Here is a 22,770-nt window from a genome sequence, read left to right on the forward strand (position 1 = left end):
CCCTATATCTCCCATAATGCTTCGCATTGTTTACACGCAGTAAGCACTTAATAAATGTATGCTTGATATGTTGATGTGTACTCTGATTATTGGCCAATGCAAAAAAGGCCTAAATATAATTATAAAATAGCTAAAATACCTTCTTAGAAGTTTTGATCATGTGTATACAATTTAATGTCTTCTATACAGACACAAATTAATTATGCTATTTCACCATAAGGGACAGAGTCTAGTTTAGCTGCTGTAATTTTTTCATGTTAGTTCGCCACTTTTGTCAGTAACCCACTTTGTTGAAGAACATTCTAATTATTCTTAGGGATTATGAAGGAAGTAGATGATACTGACTCTGCATTAAAGAGCTTAAAGAATACATTTATTTAAGGATATATTGCCTATCCTCTGATGAATTGTTTGCTATGCATTACATGAAATTTTAATAGGTAGTAAGATCATTCAGGTACCATACAGGCAGCTAGAGAGATACATAGTCAGAAAAATCCAGCCTCCCATCCCTTTATTTATAGCCAAGTGAATTTAACTTTTGAAAATTCATTCACTGGGCAAAACTCTGACTTGGTTGGAAAAGAAGTTAGGGATGTGGTTTCTTCTTTCATAGCTCAGTGTAGGTAGGGAAGTGATAAATTAGCTTATGGAAGAAATACAAAGTACTGAGTCTGGCAGATAGAAACTTCTCCCCATTGTATAGATCCCATAGGTTCTCTCAGAGTGCCTTTACCTTAAAGGCTATGTGTACACATTAAACATTTTTAAGGAGAAAAATAAAATCTCAGCATTTTAGGAAATTTTTCCAGGTGGCCATGTGCCGACTGTATTGTAACAGAGACTGGAGATAGAACAATTAGGAAGCTTTTGTGGTAACCTATCCATAGGATGAAAAGACCAGATTCTGGGACCTTAATAGGAAGGAGACTATGAGTTTGAGCTGTTCTGAAGGCAGAATGAACAACTCTTTGGTAAGTGATTTTATAAATGTGTCATATAGAGATTGGAGCCAGCAATGGAGCTGAGAAGATCAGTGGTGCTGTTGACCAAAATGTCTGCCAGACAGAACTATTCAGTTTCACCTTTGAAAAGCTATAATTTTGTTTTCGTTTCCACTATGTAAAGGGTTTATAGGTTACATGCACTGAGGAGATGCTCACAGAATGAAATTTACCATATCTCATCTCCTTTTCCAGCTCCAAAATGAAACCTGTATTCCACAGCCCAAAATCCTCTTTATCTGGTTTGGAAACTTGATGTTTGGTGTAGTTGCCAAATTAGAAGGAAGCAAGAGAATAGTGACAAGCACACAGACCCCTGGACCTGGGCAATTTAATCTGCCCAGTGCTTTAAAAGAAGGTGTTCAAAGACTGCTGATAAAAGACATTTATTTGTTCCTGAGTTCAGTGAGCTGACCGTAATATTTGAGAAAATGGAAGGAGGGGCCCTATGAAGGTTGTTACATCATTAAAAATTGATGACAGAGCACCTAAAGTAGATTGTGATGTAGTGCCAATGGATGCAGCATTAACTTAAGAATACACAATTTGATACAACTGAATATACAATTTAATCTCCCCATCATCATCATCAGGATGATGGGGCGCTTATAGATGTAAGAATATATGTAATTTGAGGATGATTATGGGCAGATTATAAATGTTAGATTTATATTACTCATGTTCCCTGGGTATTTTGCCTTCTAAGATTCACAAATTAGAAATTCCATTACTAAGTATGTATCCAATTTTCTTGAATTTTTAATTCTCTCAAAATAAACATTAATTCCTGAGTAATGTTGACGTGTATCATAATGTTTAATAGTGTATCACAGTGAATAAGCATAAGCAGAGTAAACTAAAAATTTCCTTTTATGTTACAGAGATATTACTCAGTAAATTTTCTTTTCTACTGCATTAAATGCTATTTGAGTAATGTTGCAACCATAGCAGATTTAAGGGCTTTTGCCTGTATTCAACCATATCCTAGTTTAGTGATGGGCCCAGAATATCTCTTGGTACTTAATCATTTAAGGGGTGCATGCTGTTTCTACTTGGTCTATATTCTAGCCCTTGGGGGTGCTTAATTATTTGAGATCTGATGTTTACACTTAAGAACTTTTGGTCAGATCTGTGATTAGTAAGCAATTAATATTGGCTACAGAAGTCTGCTGTGGGGTAGAATAATCATTATTTGCAACATTAATCTTAAAGCTGATAAGGGTGTTAGGTTGTGTAGTTGTTGAGACCGAAGCTCTGATCTGATTCTGGGCAGATTAATTTCCTGAATGTGTTCCTTATATTTTACAATGAGGATAAAGTAGTAACTTAGGGTGATTGTGTGAATTTGGTGAGATAATGTACATAAAGCTCATAACAAGTACTAAGTAAAGGTTTGCTATCACCATTAGCATCTCAGGTTTCTTGATGATCTTTTATGTATATGTCACCTGGGAATTAATCTAGTTGCTCTCTAAAAAGATTTATGGCTTCTGCCATTTTAAGAAATACAAGTAAGTTACCCCTTTTGCAAATTTTGGCACTTCTTTATGCTTATTACAAATATTAAGTAATGCTGAAGTTTAAAGAACATCAAAATCACCACAAATCCTATTGCCTAAAATATAAGAACTGTTAACATTTTATAAACATCCTTCTAGTCACTTTTCTATGTATACCCATAAATCAACCCTCCACACACATATTCACAGATATAATATTACAAAGAATGAAATTAAGAAAACTTTTTATAATAAAAATATGCTTTTAATTTTTTTCAGATAATATCCTCAGAAATCCCCATCATAATCTTAATGGCTTCCTAATTTTCAGTTGTATTGTTGTGCCATCATTTGTATCACCTAATATTTATTTTTGAACATTTTACTTTTTTCATATATTATAAACAGCACTTCAGTGATCATTTTTGTGTGCTCATTTTATAATGTCATAGTATAACTTCCAAGAAATGGAATAATTTGTCTAAACTATATCCATTTAAACTTCTAACCCATACTTAGTACAGGGATATTTTCTTGATTAATTTCTGATGATATCTTTATCTACAATATTATACTATGACTTAGAATATATTTATTTTTCATAAACTACTAAGTTCCAGTAACTTATGTCCCCAGGTTATAATATTCTTGGTATTAGAGTATTAGCAAATAATTTTCACTGTAGCAATAACTTTTGTGATTTATACCTCTTAATAGCTGTTTTGTTTTTTGCCTTCCATCTCTTCAGACTGGCAAATCAGAATACTTTAATGATATTCTCAGTCAGATTTGACCTGGGATGGTTCTTATGTACTTGCTGTTTGCTTTGCTGTATAAGGAGAATCCTTTAAAGTTAATTCAACTTCTATTTTTCATCTGTTCAGAAGTTATGTGTTTGGAACTATGTTGTCAATAGACAGATACAAAGGAGTTTAAAAGGTAATTGCTTTCAAGAACTTCATTATATTTATAGCATGATATGTTAACACATATAGGGGAATATAAAATATAAACCAAGGCATATAATTACTCTTTTAAGGAATGAGGTATTGATAGGTTCTGTAGAAGAATAGGAGAAATTCCTTTACCTAGGATAATCAGAGAAGGTTTTATAAAGGAAATAATAAGCCCCAAAGAGTGCCTGGGATTTAGGAAGGATGAAGGAAAAGGGAGAGGGCTTTGTATCAGTTATCTATTGCTGTGTAAGAAATGACTCCAAGACAGAGTGACTTCATACCACAGTGATTCATTATTTTTCATGACTCTATTGGTTGACTGGATAATTAGTTCTTCAGTTCATTTCCCTCAGGTAGCTACATATAGTTGGCACCTTGGCTAGGGACAAGGTTCAGCTGGGACCACTGGATAACTATACCTCTCCATCCTTGCTATCTTGCTGTCAGTACATTCCAGGCTTCCTCATGAATGATGATGTCTCAAGACAGCATTCCAAGAAAGCAAAAGCAAAACAAGTAAGTCCCTTAATGTCTCTGGAAATTGCATAATATCATCTCTGCCTTATTTTACTGGAAGTCGTAAAGCCAGCACAGATGAAAGGAAGTAGATTCTACCTTTTGGTGGGAGGAGCAATAAAGTTTCATTGCAAAGAGATGTGCATACCAAGATAGGAAAAATGTATGGTCATATTTTGAGATCCACCACAAAGGAACTGAATGAACAAAGATTTGGAAGGAAGAATAAATTATTTGGAGGTTCAGCAAGAAGACAGGTTATGACCCTATTTTTCAGAATACATAAGAAGATCTTGGCTATTCCACAGATACTGTTCTTAGGGACCTCAACAGTTTATTTAGGTTGTTGGCGATGCCACTTTACTCTTTGGGTCTTGGATCAATAATACTTGTGATTTGGTAAAGAGGTATTTTAATACTATTTCAAGTTTTGTATTTAGTGTTCCCATATTAATATAAGTATAATAGTAATACCCCCTTTATAGATATATAGAAAGAGTAAGTGATCTAATGTTATCCTCTGTTTATTGCTTCTTTTCATATTCTGGGGCTAAAGATTAGAGAAGTGGCTTGCAGGTATCATTAATGAAAAGCGTTAATGAAAATTACTGGAAAACATTGAAAATGTCTATCTAGTACAAAATAATCAGAGAACAGCTGTAAGTAAAAGAAATTCCATTTTTCAACATAGTGAATCCATTCAGTACTTACTATATTTTCTCTTTTTTTTTCCTTTTTTCTTTTCTGTAACTGATAAAAGTAGACTTACAACTAGGTAGAGTGATCTGTTGTTTGCATTTTATAATTTGAAGGGCAAAAGAAAATCTCTGAATCAAATCATTGAACCACTGCAGTATCTGAATCACACCATTGTTGTTTCCTTGTGTTTTAAAGTTTTTTTTTTAATAAAAAAGATATAATATAAGAATATATATAAATACCCTGAAAAATACAACTAATAAATGAATTCAGTAAAGTTGCAAGATACAGGATTAATATGCAGAAATCTGTTGCTTTTCTATACACCAATAAAGAACTATCAGAAAGAGAAAGTTATCCCATTTAAGATCATATCAAAAAGAATAAAATGCCTAGGAATAAAGTTAACCAAGATGCTGAAAGACCTATACTCTGAAAACAATAAAATATTGATGAAGGAAATTGAAGATGATCAAATAAATGGAAAGATATCCCCTGCTCTTGGATTGAAAGAATTAATACTGTTAAAATGGCCATACTACTCAAAGCAATCTGTGGATTTAATGTAATCCGTATTAAAATACCCATGATATTTTTCACAGAACTAGAACAAATAATCCTAAAATTAAAATGGAGCCACAAAAGAGCCTGAATTGCCAAAGCAATATTGAGAAACAAGAACAAAGCTATAAGTATCACCCTCCCTGACTTGAGACTCTATTACAAAACTACAGTAATCAAAACAGTATGGTTCTGCCACAAAAACAGGCACAGAGTTCAATGGAATGGAAATTAACCCATACACCTATGGTAAATTAATCTTTGACAAAGGAGGCAGGAATATACAATGGAGAAAAGACAGTCTCGTCAGCAAGTGGTGCTAGGAAAACTGGACAGCTACGTGTAAAAGAATGAGATTAGAACATTTCCTCATGCTATATACAAAAATAAACTCAAAAATGGACTAAAGACCTAAATGTAGGACTCAAAACCATAAAACTCCTAGAAGAAAATAGGCAGAACACTCTTGGATGTAATATTATTTTGGATCTGTCTCCTTAGGCAAAGGAAACAAAAGCAAAAATAAATGAGACCTAATTAAAATTAAAAGCTTTTACACAGCGAAAGAAACCATCGACAAAATGAAAAGACAGTCCACTTAATGGGAGAAAATATTTGCAAATGATATGACTGGCAAGGGGTTAATATCCAAAAATATATAAACAGCTCATACAACTCAATATCAAAAAAACCAAACAAGTCAATCAAAAATTGGTAAAAGACCTGAACAGACATTTTTCCAAAGAAAACATACAGATGACTAACAGGCACATGAAAACATGTGCATCACTAATTATTAGAGAAATGCAAATCAAAACCAAAATGAGATATCACCTTCTATCAGTCAGAATGGCCATCATAAGAAAGTCTACAAATAACAGATGTTGGTGAGGTTGTAGAGAAAAGGGAACCCTTGTACACTTGTGGGAAAGTAAATTGGTATACCTACTCTCAAAAACAGTGTGGAGGTTCCCCAAAAAACTAAAAATAAAACTACCACATGATCCAGCAATCCCACTCCTGAGTACCTGGAAAAAAACAAAAATGCTAATTTGAAAAGATACATGCACCCCAATGTTCATAGCAGCATTATTTTACAATTGCCATGGTATGGAAGCAACCCAAGTGTCCATCAGCAGATGAATGGATAAAGAATACATGGTGTATATATACAACGGAATATTATTCAGCCATAAAAAATAATGAAATTCTGCCAATTTAAGCAACATTGATGGACCTAGAGAATGTTATGCTTAGTAAAATATGTCAGACAGAAAAAGACAAGTACTATTTGGTATCACTTGTATGTGGAATCTAAAAAGTAAAAGGAATGTATAGAGCAAAATAGAAACAGACTTACAGATACACAAAACAAACCAGTGGTTACTACTGGGGAGTGGGTAGGGGAGAGGGACACGTTAGGGTTACAGGATTATGAGATACAAACTACTATGTATAAGATAGATAAGTAGTATACAGCACAGGGAATTATAGCCATTATTTTGTAATAACTTTTAGTGGAGTATAATCTATAAAAATACTGAATCACTATGCTGTACACCTGAAGCAAATATAGTATTGTAAATCAACTGCACTTCAATAAAAAATAATAGTCATTGCCATATAATTATTGAAACTATTTTGATGTAGTTTTTATGATAATCATGGGATTAGCTGTAAACTGTTGAAATGTGTCCAATACTATGCTATAATTTTTTTTTTTAGAAGATGTTGGGGGTATGAGTTAATTAATTAATTTATTTTTGCTGTGTTGGGTCTTCGTTTCTGCGCGAGGGCTTTCTCTAGTTGTGGCAAGCAGGGGCCTCTCACTATTGCGGCCTCTCTTTTTGCAGAGCACAGGCTCCAGACGCACAGGCTCAGTAGTTGTGGCTCACGGGCCTAGCCGCTCTGCGGCATGTGTGATCCTCCCAGACCAGGGCTCGAACCTGTGTCCCCTGCATTAGCAGGCAGATTCTCAACCACTGTACCACCAGGGAAGCCCCTATAATTTTGATAAATTTAAAAAATGGTCCCTTCTGTGTATCAACTTATCTTACTAGTTGAGAGTTAATTCAAGTAATGATTCAGTCAACTCATTGTATTGTGTGGAATTCCTCCTCCAAAATTACAACGTCCCTAAGAGGGATATTGTATTAGTTTTCAGTATTTAACACTTAGTATAAAGTAATTAATGAGATTAATTTCTAACAAAATAGTTGGCATGGTTCAGGTACTAGATGAAATGGGGCATAGATTAAGTGAAGACTGGGAAAGAGAAGATATCTGTTTCATAAGTGGATGCCTAGAGGCAGCTTACATATATGGGTAATTGCAAAAGAGCATCCAGGGAAACCAGGAGCCATTATGAGACAGCTGGAAGGAAAATAAAACTTCGAACTTGGAGATCTGATGATCAGCTTCTTCACTTTGTTCTAAGGCCAACTGGAGGGATTTCACGTGTTTTAGCAGGCTGTGTGATACATATAAAATCATACATTGGTGGAATATTCTCCTTCCATGTCTTAAATATCATTATTAAAGGTGGACTTTAGTGAATAGAAATGGAAATGATGGATGAACCACTTATGTGGCTTTAATGGTTACCAGAAATGCATTCTCATGTCAGTATTTTAAATTGCTTAGTCTAAGGCCAATTATTACTTGCCAAGATTTATAAAAGAAAGATAATTAGGAAAAGTAAATGTTGGATGTCAACTTGAACAGGCACAAAAAGTCTAAAAAATATAAATCATTAATAAGAAGATGAATGGCTGCAGCTTGACCTAAGGAGCAAACAAAATGAAGTGACTGGAGAACACAGTTTATTCAGAGAACTGGATATCATCATCTGATCTGTTATCCTGAGCAACTCATAAGAGTGGAGGCAGAGTTACAATTAATTAGCTAAACATAGATTTTGTTTGACTCTGCAAATTGTTTAACCCTGAGAAATAAACTATATTTAGTTTATATACTTGGAGTGGCTATAAGTTTATTTGTGAATTTTTGTAAACTGTGGAAAGGAAATGATCATTAGCCTCCTTCCAAAGCATGTGAGTTGGGAGAATTAAAGAATAATGCCATTTGCAGCAACATGGATGGACCTAGAGGTTTTCATACTGAGTGAAATAAGTCAGACAGAGAAAGACAAATATCATATGGTATTGCTTATATGTGGAATCTAAAAAACAGTGTACAAATTATCTACAAAACAGAAATAGAGTTACAGATGTAGAAAACAAACTTATGGTTACCAGGGGTAATGGGAGGGAGGGATAAATTGGGAGATTGGAATTGACATATACACACTACTATATATTAAATAGATAACAAATAAGGACCTACTGTACAGCACAGGGAACTCTACTCAATACTCTGTAATGGCTTATATGGGAAAAGAATCTAAAAAAGAGTGGATATAATTATATGTATAACTGATTCACTTTGCTGTACACCTGGAACTAATACAACATTGTAAATCAACTATACTCCAATAAAAATTTTAAAAATAAATAAATAAAATTAAGGGCCCTGATAAAAAATAAAGATTAATACCTTTCTATAGGAAGTAGTGAATACTATTTGAGAGCAGGGATCATGTTGAATCCTTAGTGACTATTGTAGTGGCTGCATGTAATAAGTGTTCAATAAATATCTACTGAATTAAATGATACATAAATGAATAGTGAAATCTGTGATTGGCTATATGGCATTATTCAGTCTTTTAACCTTTGTCTCTTTTTGAGAACATTAACCATTCATTCATGACTTTAATGTATATATTATGAAAATGATAGGTGTTTTTAAGTACTAAAATGTATTAAATGTTAAAAAAACATTTTCTAAAATATGCTGTTGGGCTATGATGTGCATCTTAAGGAGCTTGCTACCCTCCTCTCCTAGGTTTTCTAATCAGTTAAGAATCAATCTGTTTTATTAGGCTATTAATAAAACTACTTATTAGAATATTAAAGTTGCATAGCTAATCAAAATTAGTGGCTTAAAACAAGAACAGCCATTTATTTCACTCATGAATCTGTAACTTATGCAGGTCTAGGAAGGCATGACTTTCTGGTCCATGTGTTTTCAGCTAGGATGGCTTGAATGGGTCTGAAAAATTCACTTCTTAGTTGGCTCAGCCACATACATGGCTGGTAAGCTGATGTTGTCAAGCTGTGTGCTGCACATACAAGCATAGATTGATAGGACATTTTCCTTCCTATCTTAACTATCCTTATTAAATATGAATATAAATAGAAAGGGAAGTGATGGTTGAACCACCTGCACAGCCTTAAGTGTTACCAGAAATGTCTTCTTATATCAATATTTTAAATTGTTCAGCCTAAGGCCAGTGCTTAGCTGGGAGCTCAGCCAAGACTATTGACCAGGGGCCTTAATTCTTCTCCATGTGGAACTTTCTAGAAGAATCGGTTTCCTCACAACACGGAAGCTAGATTCTAAGAGCAGGTGTTCTAACAGTGAGAAATTGGAAGCTTCTGGTTTCTTAAGGCTTGGGCCCAGATATTGGCATATGATTATAGTTACCGTAGTCTATTAGTAAAATAGTTACAGAGTATGCCTAGATTCAAGGGAAAGGAATATAGATCCTGCCTGTCAATGGAAGGGGTGTCAGAGAATTTGTAGCCATCTTTAATCTAACATAATTATCTTTAAAATAATCCCCTTGTGGTGAATAAGAAAAATATAAGACTTTTTAGATAAGACATTTACTAGTGTATATGCCAGAATTACCAATTCATTAAATGTGATAAGCTTATAAAATTAGCTTGTCTTAAGTTGTCTTAAGCTTAAAAGGCTACAGGAGAGCATATAAAAGGCTTATCAAATTTTAACAGATTATTCTAATTATTCCTAGTAAAGTAGGCAAATTACGTCTATGGCCTCTCATTCAAAGGATAAAATTCTATAATAGTACTCTGCAAAACTTGCCAGGCCAAGCATGAGCATTCATGCTTGATGAGTGACAATAGGCCTTCTTAATTTATTTATTATCTTAACATGGCCAAGGTATGTGTCACCTTAGCTTCGAAATATTTTATTCTCTCACGTGCATTAATAGTGTGTATTCCTTCTATGTTTTTGTATCGCCAGTAGTGAAGTTTGACTTGAAAAGAAGGATGTTTCTGAAAAAACGTTTCCTAGGTTTTTAGTGTGTGAACTTACAGGAAAAAATATCTGAATACTTATTATGTTCCAGGAACTGGTCTGTATTCTGGAAATACGGCAGTGAGCAAAAAGGACAAGGCCCAGGCCTGTACTTACAGATTTTGCATTTCTAATAGGGAAGGTAGATATCAACAAGCAAATAAATAAATGTGTAATGTAAATTAAAGTAGTGATAAATAAGATTAAGAACACAGGTATAGTAAGGGGGTAGAGAGTTGTATTGAAGGAAGGGGATATTCTTTCTGCTGAGTGAAAAATTAGTTGTTTGGGAGCTATTTCCATGATGATGATGATGTTGATGACGATGATACATACATAACATTTCATGGATACTTACTCCCTACTGGACTTTTTAAAAACTGATTTATATGTTATATCATTTAGCACAACTCATTTGTAAAGATTCTAAAGTAACTGTAAAGTTGTAAGAGAGGAAATAGAATCCTAGAGAGAATTAGTAACTGGCCCAGAGACAGATAGCTAGTAAGTGGAAAAGCATATACGCTTAAAGGATGCAAGAATGCTGGTAGAGGTAGTGGGAAGGGGTTGTACTGAGGCTCTATTTTGAAGGGAGAGCCAATAGGAATTGTTGATAGAGTAGAGGTAGGAGAGGAATCAAAGAATGAATTGAAGAATGATGCTTTAGTTTTGGTCTGAGCAACTAGGTGTGGCTTTACAATTTAATGAGATGAAAAGTGCATTTGGTTGTTGAAGAGAAGGTGGTATAAAATAAGAGTTCTCTTTTGGACTTGTTAGATTTGAATGGCAATGAGACATTCAAGAAGGCTTGTGTGTCTGTGCTTCAGGGGATAGGTATTACTTTGGGAGTTAGCAGCATAGATCTAGTTTCTACTAAGATCAATTTCTTTCGTTATCGTGTGTCATGTCCCAGGGTCACTCTCATTAAAGATGTACCCATTTATCCTGAGAACACAGACTATGGTGGGAAGCAGTATTTTTGCTTACTATGGAATATCATACTTGCTGTCACTATATTTTATGAAATGTGTACTAGTCCTAAATGTGGAAAATATTTTTAAGGAAGAAGTGGTTTCTCTTTTTAAAAATATACATATATTACATGGATCTGTACATGTGATAAAATTTTATAAAGCTGTACACCAAAAAAATGACTGCATGTAAAAAAAATGCTGAAATATATAATGTCTATAGTCTGGTTAATTGTATTGTGCCATTGTCAATTGCCTGGTTTTGATAAATTACTATAGTTTTGTAAGATGTCATAATTGAGAGAGGTACATGTGGGTATATGAACTTTCTGCATGATTTTTTTTAACATTTCAAGGTAAAAAATTATATATATAATTATGTATATGCTATATATGTATATATAATTATGTGTATGTTACATATATGTATATATACTTATATACATATAATTATATATATAATTGAATGTCTTACCTTAAATTGTGACCTTGATTAGTCCTACCCAGTGCAGGACACCACACTCACATGAAAGTTGGAGGCAGAAAATATCCTTGTAATATACCAAACTTAATGGGATGTTGATTGTATTCTTCATTTATTAATGCTGAAAACGTTAAATATGTTGGCAGTTTTTTTTTTTTTTTTCCTGCGGTACGCGGGCCTCTCACTGTTGCGGTCTCTCCCATTGCGGAGCACAGGCTCCGGACGCGCAGGCTCAGCGTCCATGGCTCACGGGCCCAGCCGCTCCGCGGCATGTGGGATCTTCCCGGACCGGGGCATGAACCCATGTCCCCTGCATCGGCAGGCGGACTCTCAACCACTGCGCCACCAGGGAAGCCCACATTGGCAGTTTTATTCATATTTTAGTACTTAAGCTTTTCATATGATTAGAATGTGTGCATATTTAATGTACCCCCGAAGATGAAGTGTGTGGTAATTTGTTAAGCTAAAAGGCAGTAGTAAGACACTTTGGCAAATATACTATATTACAGGCATCTTAGGGAGACAAATGAGTTGAACACGTCAAAATAATAGTTCTGTGATATTTACCGACAACTTAAAATAGCTGGGGACTATCTATTCAAAAACATGATTGTAGCATTATTTCATTAACCTCTAAAAAGCTCATTATTTTAAAAACATAAATCCTCTTTATGTCTCTTTTCAGGAAATGCAAAATTCCATTTGTTGCATAATTCTTCTGCCATTAATTTGTTCACATTATTTCTGTGTTCATCTTTCTTAATGCCAACAATGATGGAATAGAATGTTAAGTCTGTGATTACCTCTACTTTTTTGTTGTTTTTAAATATAAGCAAAGATTTAAAGACCCAGATGGGAAATGTCAGCACTATATTCTTCCTAGTCAGTTCTAACAAAATATCATCTATCTTAAAAATTGTTCTTCACAGGCATCAAAATCCCTAAATAACAGCCAAAAACCCCCCCAAAAAAACAAACAAACAAAAAAAACTGAGTAAATGCTTGTAAAATCATAGCTTCCTGTTGTGAAATTACAATTTATTGTACTCAAAGAGCAACTGTTTTTAAAAAAACAAATGATTTTCTGAAAATAGATTGAAGATCTTAAGTTGCTTCACTGGCTTGTTGTTATACTAATTCCATCAAGTGGGATTTGGTTGATGAAACTGTGAAATAAAACAGTCCATACTTTTTGTTTAGACGAGTAATTTTTCAAATGCTTAGAGGAACAAGAATGGAAGTGATCACTGTCTGATATTCCACTTATTTGTGAAATGCTTATGGAATGAATGTGGTTACTGAACATTGTGTTTACTGAATATTAAGGAGAATAAAATATTGACCTCTTTTCAAAAGAGCTTACTGTTAACAAAGGAGTAAAATCAAAGGGACAAGATAGGCTGGGAGTGGTGTGTGATTGAAGGTGTGTTGATCTGGGGCTGAACTCAATTGCTTTTAAAAGCTTTTTCAAGATCAGGTCAACATTAGTAACCTGACCAGATCTGGAGAGAGAAGAGTTGGTAAATTATTGGTTGAGGGAGGGAGTAGCAGTCAGGGGCATTAAAAAACCCTATTCCTTTCCTAGCCACTGTAGATGAATAACAATGGTTTGCAAACTGACTTTATTCTTAATTAAAATAATGAAATAAAAAAGCCTTATGATACTGGGTTACTGACATAAATTTAATAACTAGAATTTTCAGGCACTCCCAAAGTTTCATTTTAACTGTTAATTCCAATGATGTTTCTCTCTAGAATCTTCTAGAAATGGAACACTTTGATTTGCCTTCCCTCCCTATATTTCTGATGTTCTGTCAGAAATATTGATAAGCAGGGAAGTAATCCAAAAGCTGGGCGAAGCAAGCAGTGAGAAAGAGCATACATTTCTAAACTGGATCATCAATCTCTCGAAAATTTAAATTGATTAGGCTTCATTCAGGAGGACAGGGCTGGAGGATAACTTTAGTCATAAGGCTAAGAATGTCTTAGGCAAATCATAACCTTGGATCATCTAATTCTTCATGAAATCTATCAACCACTCTCATGTTTTACCACAATGACTAGAGTAGTGCTCACTCATAAAATCATGTTTATCATACTAAAGATAACACTTATTGAGTGAACACCAGATTCTGGGCACTCTGCTCAGGGGTTACCATGCATATGCCGAAAAGTTTATAAAGGCATCTCTGTCAAGTGATTCATTGATTTCACCAATATTCACCTCATTTTTTTTTCACTTGGGATAGTTGATTTATTTTCATCATTTCTTCTCTTTCAGCTCTTCTTTATGCAACTATTTTTGGAAATGTTACCACAATTTTCCAGCAAATGTATGCCAACACCAACCGGTACCATGAGATGCTGAATAATGTACGGGACTTTCTGAAACTCTATCAGGTCCCCAAAGGCCTTAGTGAACGAGTCATGGATTATATTGTCTCAACATGGTCTATGTCAAAAGGCATTGACACAGAAAAGGTATGGGTTATTATTATTGTTCTTGTTATTTATTTTCTGTTTCAATAGGATCTTCAGATGCCCATAGCTTTCCCACTCACATATTACTTGTATAATTGCTTTATAAATGTTACTCTGTATTTCATAAGTGACATATCAGTCAATCATATTATTTAGTGCTTGGAAGGTGGAAAATGTTCAACCATTAATCATCAATTAGTACTAGTCATCAAACTCAATTTAGGAATTGTGGTTCCTGAAAACAGCTAATTATTTCATTTCCTCAAAACATTCTCATTACCACTCAGAGTAATTTGTCACATTCCTCTAAAATGCTAACTGTGATGCCATTTCTTTTGCTAGATTTTATTCTTGATTTCTCTTCTGACATTTTGCCCATTTAAAATTCAGAAAGAAACTTCCTTGCTTGTAACTAAAAGATTATATATCTTCTATTCTACCCTCTACTTAAATTTCTCTCTATCACACGTTCTACAATGCAACTTATAGTTCTTTGTTTTCCCTTTTTCCCTGCACAAATCTATGAAATGGATATGACCCTTGCAATCCACCTGTCATGTCTAATTTCTTGCTTGTCTTTTCATGGAACCTCTTTAAATTTTTCCCATCTAACTCATATTAGGGGCAAAGAAGAAACCAAAGTCCTCCTCATGATAAACAAAATCAAATAAATTCTCACTTCCTACACCCAGCTGATTCACATCCAATATAGGGAATGGCAAGTAGGGCTTGCACATAAGACTTCTAGAGAAAACTGATCTTAAGCTATTTCACTTTATAAGTATCAGCGAAGGCTTTATTTTTAGGTACTGATTTTTGACATACGATAATCAGATAGCACATAACCTTCCTTGCCATTTCCCACAAATTTTATTTTTTTTAATCATATGAGGTTGACTTGTAGTTTTTCTTTCAGACCTGCTTAACAAGCACCTTTCAATGTCAAAGTGAAAGAGCCAATGAACAAAGTAGATGTTTAGTTAGGGGAATTTCATGAAACAAGTAGGAAGTTGTAAGCCAGAGCAGGTGTTAGGAGCAGAGGATTGAGGGGAGTTGAAGGGAACGGACTTGAGGGTAAGAGCTGAGGGAGGGAAGCCTTCAGAGAGAGTGCAAGTGAGATACTGGAGGCTAGCTATGTGGAAGAGTTATGAAAGAGGGTGAGATTTGCTCTTCTTTTGACATTTTACAAGATGCAGTTAAATGGCCCCTTAAAGTGGAATGTGTGACCACAGCGGGGAAAAGGAAAAACTGCATACCTGTGGAATTTGATTACTGTGTACCTGAACTGATATAAGGTTAGTAGGGAGGGAATCCAAAGAAGGAACAGGATCTTCCTGAGGGTTGCACGTGAGAGTCAGTGTTTAAATCGCTAGAAGCAGGATATTCTCTGAGGTCCACATTCAATGACACTGAGCTCAAGACGCAACCATTTACCTTGTCAATCACTATCTCAGTCAGAAGCTTTTCTTTCCAGAAAATTCAGTGGGGTCTCATGGTAGTTGACAGATAACATCAGTAAACTGATGGAATAATAGCCCTTTACACTAGAAAAGTACCTGACCCAGAGCTTATGCCACAGATATGGTACATGGCAGATTTTTTAGTTCCCTTCTCTAAGTTCCCAGATGCTGGGTTAGTTCGGGAATGGAACCAATAGATTCTCACAAGCTTCCCCTCTAGTACCTGCTCAACTGTCTGCTTCATGATGCAGTTAGGGTGTAATATAAATTTTAATTCACATAAAAAGATTTTTAAAGAAATAAGTAAAAATATTAAAATGAATTAACTTTTGGATAAGACAAAATCATGGATGTGCCTCCTAACTAAATGGGAAATCTTTAGAGTAGTGTTTGACTAGTAGGAAGAGCAGATTTAAAGAACCATGGCACATACAGAAGTCTTTGTATGTATTAATGCAATGGAGTACATAACAAATTAAGTGATGAATAAATTTGGCTAGAATATGTAAAACCTTTCACACCAAAAGCTATGGAAACAAAAATGAGATAAAGCATCTGCAACAAATATCACAGGTGAAAGGTTAATTACCTTAATATGTAAAGTGATTTTACAGATCAATAAGAAGAATTAGAATACATGGGGAAAATGAACTGAACGCATAGAAGACAAAAGTTCAGATTACTAATAAACATACAGAAAGTCTTATTTTCACTTGTAATGAATAAATATTGAAAGAACAAGAGACTGTCGGATATAATGCCTAATATTAGCAAAGGCTGTAGTGACTGACACTATCATATTTTTCTGGTCTGTGTGTAACTTGGTAGGGTGCTTCTTGAAAACAGTTTTACCAAGATAATATCCTAAATTTAGGGATATCTAGACTTCAGTTCTTATGCCTCTTCCCTTTTCTGTCTAGAATCTCTCCTCAGTGATATCATACAATCTCATGACTGTAATAATATATGCTAACACCACCCTAGTATACATACTCATCCTGGACCTACTCCCTGAACCACAGATTCTCCTATTCAACTGCCTACTCATATCCAATGAAATTGTCCAGAACTGAACTCCTAATCATCTCCCATAAACCTGCTCTACTGACATTCTTCCTCAATGCAGTTAATGGAAACTCCACACCTCAGTTGCTTAGGACAAAGCTTCCACGTTGAAACTTCCCCCAAATCCTATTGGCTGCACCTCCATTTCTCACCACCTCCATTGAGATCAGCTGGTTCAAGTCACCATCATGTCCTATCTGGGTTATTCTGTAGCCAAGTGATTGGTCTGTGCATCCACCCCGTCCCTGTATAGGTTATTCTCAGCACAGCAGCCAATGAGCTTGTATGGCTTTCATAATAAAGCTTTCTATCTTCTTTCTCTCTCTTATCTCTCATCTCTATCTCTTTTTTATCTTATTTATCTCATCCATCCATCCATCTGTGTATCTAACTATTTTATATTCATCTTTACTTTTGATAATAAGAATGACATTGGTTGAGCCTGTTAAAATACAAGGGTAGAAAAAAGAAAATGAAAGTTCAATGACAGTAATCACATAAATCCTGTAATTGTAGTCATAATCTTAGAAGTGTAGATTTACTTGAGGATAGCTTCAGTAAACAGCATCTGATTTTTAACAGTTATACCATATTTGATATTAGAGACCTCTCTTAGACTTGCTGTTCCTCAATAAGTGAAATATTTGTCTTCCTATATGTTTCTTATCTTACATTTTGTTAATTGTTTCGAATATTTTATCAATGGTGGTTGTTATCAAATTTAACTTTGAGTATGTACTGAAAAAGATCGAAATATAATGTGTGAAATGAAATGTCTTTGTTCTAATGCTTCTCTTATTAGTTCTAAAACAGCTATTTTTTTTCAGCTGCTGGTACAATAGAATTTAATGATGCATTTCAGCTAATTAGAGAAAACGTTCGCCCCAATTACTGAGATTTCATTCTGTCGCTTCCACATACTTAGTTTTATAGATATTTTGAATTCAGCTTTAACCCACAAGCAAATTAATCACTGTGATTTAATTCAGTCTTAGCTTGTCTTTTGTGAATAATGCTTTCTCTAATACAAATTGTGGGATTAAAATCACTACTGATGTGGAGATTGTAGCATTTTTATCATGAAAGTTTGCCTTAGGCAATTTAAAAATATAAAACAGTACCTAGATTAATTTGATTTGGTTGAAAGTATTTTATTGACTACTAATTACTATAGTTGCTTTAGATTCTTTTCAAATTTAATAACCAAAATCCGTCCTCTGGGCTTTGCTACTTGCTAACATTCTGTGCAGTTAAAAGACAAGAGAAATGGGTGGAATGAGTGAGGATTTAAAAGGGAAAGAGCAGATTATGGGAAAAAAATAGAAAGGATGATAGTTAAAGCTCAAAAAATCTATCCTACAGTTTGAAATGATTTTACTGAGAAATAATTCAAATAAAGTAAATGGCTGGGGACTTTATTTTCAGCTTTAGGACTGTATGAAAAAATACATAACTTGTAGAATGTTGTGTAGACCACATATTTCTCATAATACTGGAATCATTTTCAGCTTGTTTTTTTGTAGAATGAAATTTAAAACCTTAAGGTTTTTTATTTTCCACTGTCTAATATTTTTTTTTCTAGCATGTTCTTTGAAGAAACTCAGAAAAAGCTCTTTGGTCTTCATTTCTTGTTTCATGGGTTTTGTAATAAGCATAAAGTTATCAGTAGGCAGATCCCATTATATGAAAAGTTCTGGCAGAATTATGCAAAACATTCAGGCAGAATTATGCCTTTAGAATGTAAAGAAATTGATTTTGAATATTTTAAAATCTTGGATTATTTTTAAACCAGATCTATAACAGAAGCACTTTACTTCTTCCAAATATAGTAGGCAATATATATATTTTTTCTACAAATTAAAGTAACTTTCTTTTAATCAGTTTACTTTTATACAAACATATTTTTAAATTTAGGAAAGCCTGTCTAAATATTTCTTTGTATTCCTAAATGTGAAAAATGGGGATACATTCTTATATATTCATGGTGTCATTATCTTGGTTCAATATTTAAATTATTTAAATGCTTCAAGAAGTTTTTATAGCAATGTACAGCTGAACCCAAGAGTGAAAGCACTAGCCTTCCAAGAAGAGCTCCCCCCAGTTAAATATGTCATGTAAGTATATACATGTGAAGATAGTAAAACAAAACTGAATTGGTCTTAAGATGCATTAATAGGACTTTTGTCTCTGGATCAAGAAAGGTACTAAGCATCCCAATACAGTCCATGTTATTCAGATCATAGATAAAATATTATGTTCAGCTGTCAGCTGGATATTTTAAAAGAAATATTATCAAATGGCAGCACACTTACTAGAAGATAATCATGATGACATAAAGTTCTGGGAATCTTGTTATAAGTTAAAGGAAATATGAATATTTTGTTTGGCTAATTGAAGACTTTGGGAAGAGGTATGACAGGTGACCTGAACTATTTGAAGTATTTAAAGATGCAGTGATCTATCTGCTTCAGGAGGAAATTAAGTCCCTGTGGGTAAAGGATACAGACAGAACATCGTCCAAAATGAACTTGCAGGTCCTGACACTGAAATTACATGACAGCTGTATCTGAATGATTTAGAGTACTATTACATATCATAACCTTTTTACAATTAAGAAACATATATTCAAGAGATCCTATATTAAAAACTACAGAATAAAATTCAGTAATGGTTCAATAATTGTTTCCCAACAACTTTTTATTAGTACATCTAAGTACTGTAGTTTTACACATGAAACTAACTGGTTTTTCCAAGGTAGCAGAACAAATACCATCTTAAAAAAATTATGAGGACTCAGTATCCCTGTTGGGGGCTAAGCCAGCCCAGGCCCATTGGACAATTGGCATGTTTTTCCTGTGGTCTTTAAGTAAACTGCTTGTTTTGCAAGAGAGACTATGGCTAGTTTATTATTATAGGAAACTATATTTTAGCCTGTTTTGTGAAAGCACCATGGCCCAAATATCTGAAAACTGTGACCTTTATATCTATACCTATACATGGCAAGGGAATTTAACTATTGTCATGTCCACATGTGCTTCTCAGTTGTTACCTAGTGAAAAATTACGGGGTAAGCATTCAGACTTATTATTGACATTTCTCTTTTCTAGCTGGCCTGCAGGCATTACCTGAAAAGGTAGACTTTATCTGAAACCTCAATTATATTTTTCCTTTCATGGATCAGAAGTTAAATAAAATAACACTCAAGGGTTTATTAGAAACATTATAAGTAGATAGGAACTTTAATATTTTCTGTGATAGAAATTTGAAGCATCGAATTATATTTGGTGTGTCATGGCTTTTGGCATGATTTAAGAGTACTCCAATGCCAGCTTTATATTATTGTTAGCTAATAAAATTACTAGCAAACTTTTTGTGTGTCAGGTAGTAGGCAGTATTATTTTTCTCTAGTAAGGATAGGGAGACACTGTATAACTTAGGTTAAAACCTGAGTGGCTTAAACCTTTCTCTAGGAATAATATTAAGTGCATTATTTTTATGTCCCATGTTGAAGTTACTTTATTGCATTAGAGTGGGCTAGTTTGTATTTCATTTTCTCACCACTCTGTCACTAGCCTCTGAGGAAGGGACTACAGAGTCATTTGATAGCTATAGTCCAGGAATGAGAAAGAGTTGTCCATGTAGGGCCATGGATGACTTGCTCAGTAGCCTGGCTTTATCTTGACCATGAGGATTGGTTTCCATGCTCAGTGTTCACATCAACAATGGAGATACCACCACCCACCTTCCTTAGTTGTCTAGAGGATGAAAAGTGCCCACAGAGTGCCTGCATAAGGTAAGCAATAATAAGTGTAATCAAATAATTTAGTTTATTGAGGTTACAATCAATTGATTTCCTCCTTTACTAATCATAAACTATAAAAAGTAGGTCATGCCTGGCATCATTTTTACCTTAGTCTTTGCTTGGTATTCAGTCCATACTGTTGTCTTTATTTTTTTTATCAAGCATCTTTTCCGACCATAAGACTAGAAATCAACTACAAGAAAAAAATTGCAGAAAACCACAAACACTTGTAGGCTGAACAGTATGCTACTAAACAACCAGTGGATCATTGTAGAATTCAAAGAAGAAATAAAAAAATACCTAGAGTCAAATTAAAATGAAAGCACAGCAATCTAAAATCTATGGGTGCAGCAAAAGCTGTTCTAAAAGGGAAGTTTATACAAGCCTATCTCAGGAGACAAGAAAACTCTCGAATAAACAACCTAAACTTATATCTAAACTTATATCTCAAGGGACAAGAAAAAGAACAAACAAAACCCAAAGTTAGTAGAAGGAAAGAAGTCATAAAGATGAGAGCAGAAGTAAATGAATAGAGCCTGAAAAAATATAGAAAGATAAATGAAAGTAAGAGCTGGTTCTTTGAAAAGATAAACAAAATTGATAAACCTTTAGCCAGACACATCAAGGAAAAAAAGCAAGAGAGCCTGAATCAATAAAATCAGAAATAAAGAAGTAGTTACAATCAACAACACAGAAATACAAAGGCTCATAAGAGATTACTATAAACAGTTATACACCAATAAAATGGACAACTTAAAGGAAATGGATAATTTCCTAGAAATATAAATCTCCCAAGACTGAACAAGGAAGAAATAGCAAATATGAACAAATTACCAGTAATGAAATTGCATCAGGAATAAAAAAAAAAAAAACTTCCCAACAAATGAAAGTCAAATCAAAACAACAGTGAGATATCACCTCATACCCATCAGAATGGCTATCATCAAAAAGACCAGAAATAACAAATGTAAGTGAGGCTGTAGAGAAAAGGGAACCCTTGGACACTGTTGGTGGGAATGTAAATTGGTACAGACACTATGGAAAATAGTTTGGAGGTTCCTCAATAAACAGAACATAGAACTACCATATGATCTAGCAATTCCACTCTTGGGTACATATCCAAAGAAAACAAAACACTAATTTGTAAAGATACGTGCACCCCAGTGTTTATAGCAGCATTACTTACAATAGCCAAGATATGGAAGTAATCTAAGTGTCCATCAACAGGTGAATGGATAAAGATGATGTCACACACACACACACACACACACACACACACACACACACACAGGAATACTACTCAGCCATAAAAAAGAATGAAATTTTGCCTTTTGCCACAATGGGGGACCTGGAGGATATTACACTTAGTGAAATAAGTCAGAGAGACAAGTACTGTATGTTATCACTTTATATGTGTAATCTAAAAAATAAAACAAACAAATGAATATAACAAAAAAGAAACAGACTCAGATATAGAGAAGAAAGTAGTTGTTACCAGTGGGAAGAGGGAAGGTGGAGGGGTAAGATAGGGGTAGAGGATTAACAGGTACAAACTACTATGTATAATAACTTTAAACGGAGTATAATCTATAAAAATTTTGAATCACTATGTTGTACACCTGAAACTAATATAATGTTGTAAATCAATTATACCTTGAAACCGTGGTTTCACAAGGGGAAAGAAAAAAAGGGAAACATGGTTTTGTAGGATATTGTAGTAATTGCTATGGAGTGGTAAATAAAAGTATACATAGTCCCTGCTCTTGTGTTGCTCTGAGTTTAATGTGAGAGGAAAGACTTAACCAGAGTTAAATGTATGATTCCAAATTGTGATGATGCTTGAAATATAATACAGGGAGCTATGGAAGATTTAAAAATAATAGAAGAGGGAGTGGATCTAGTTAAGGTTCGAGGATATAGGTTTAAGACAGCAATGGAGAAAGCAATAAAATTTGAACAGAAAAGCTTGTTAGAAAATGAAACTTCCCATATTTTATAACAGAACTCAAATTACCTGTATGCTAATCCTCAAGTAACTGGTCTGAAGATGGAAAACAAAAGAAAGGAGAAAAAGCAAAGGTCTAGTTAGTACATTAGCTACTTAAA

General features: G+C 34.2%; 1 protein-coding gene across 1 annotated transcript in view; it reads left to right on the top strand.

Annotated features, from left to right (window-relative positions):
* The window catches only part of KCNH5 (potassium voltage-gated channel subfamily H member 5), a 333,597-nt gene that overhangs the window by 206,154 nt on the left and 104,673 nt on the right, over positions 1–22,770 (top strand). Inside the window, exon 8 of the mRNA XM_067733914.1 lies at positions 14,138–14,337. Coding sequence (XP_067590015.1) covers positions 14,138–14,337 — 200 coding nt within the window. The remainder of the gene's footprint in view (positions 1–14,137; positions 14,338–22,770) is intronic.

The sequence above is a fragment of the Pseudorca crassidens genome, chromosome 1 (genome assembly GCF_039906515.1).
Source record: "Pseudorca crassidens isolate mPseCra1 chromosome 1, mPseCra1.hap1, whole genome shotgun sequence".
Lineage (NCBI taxonomy): Eukaryota > Metazoa > Chordata > Mammalia > Artiodactyla > Delphinidae > Pseudorca > Pseudorca crassidens.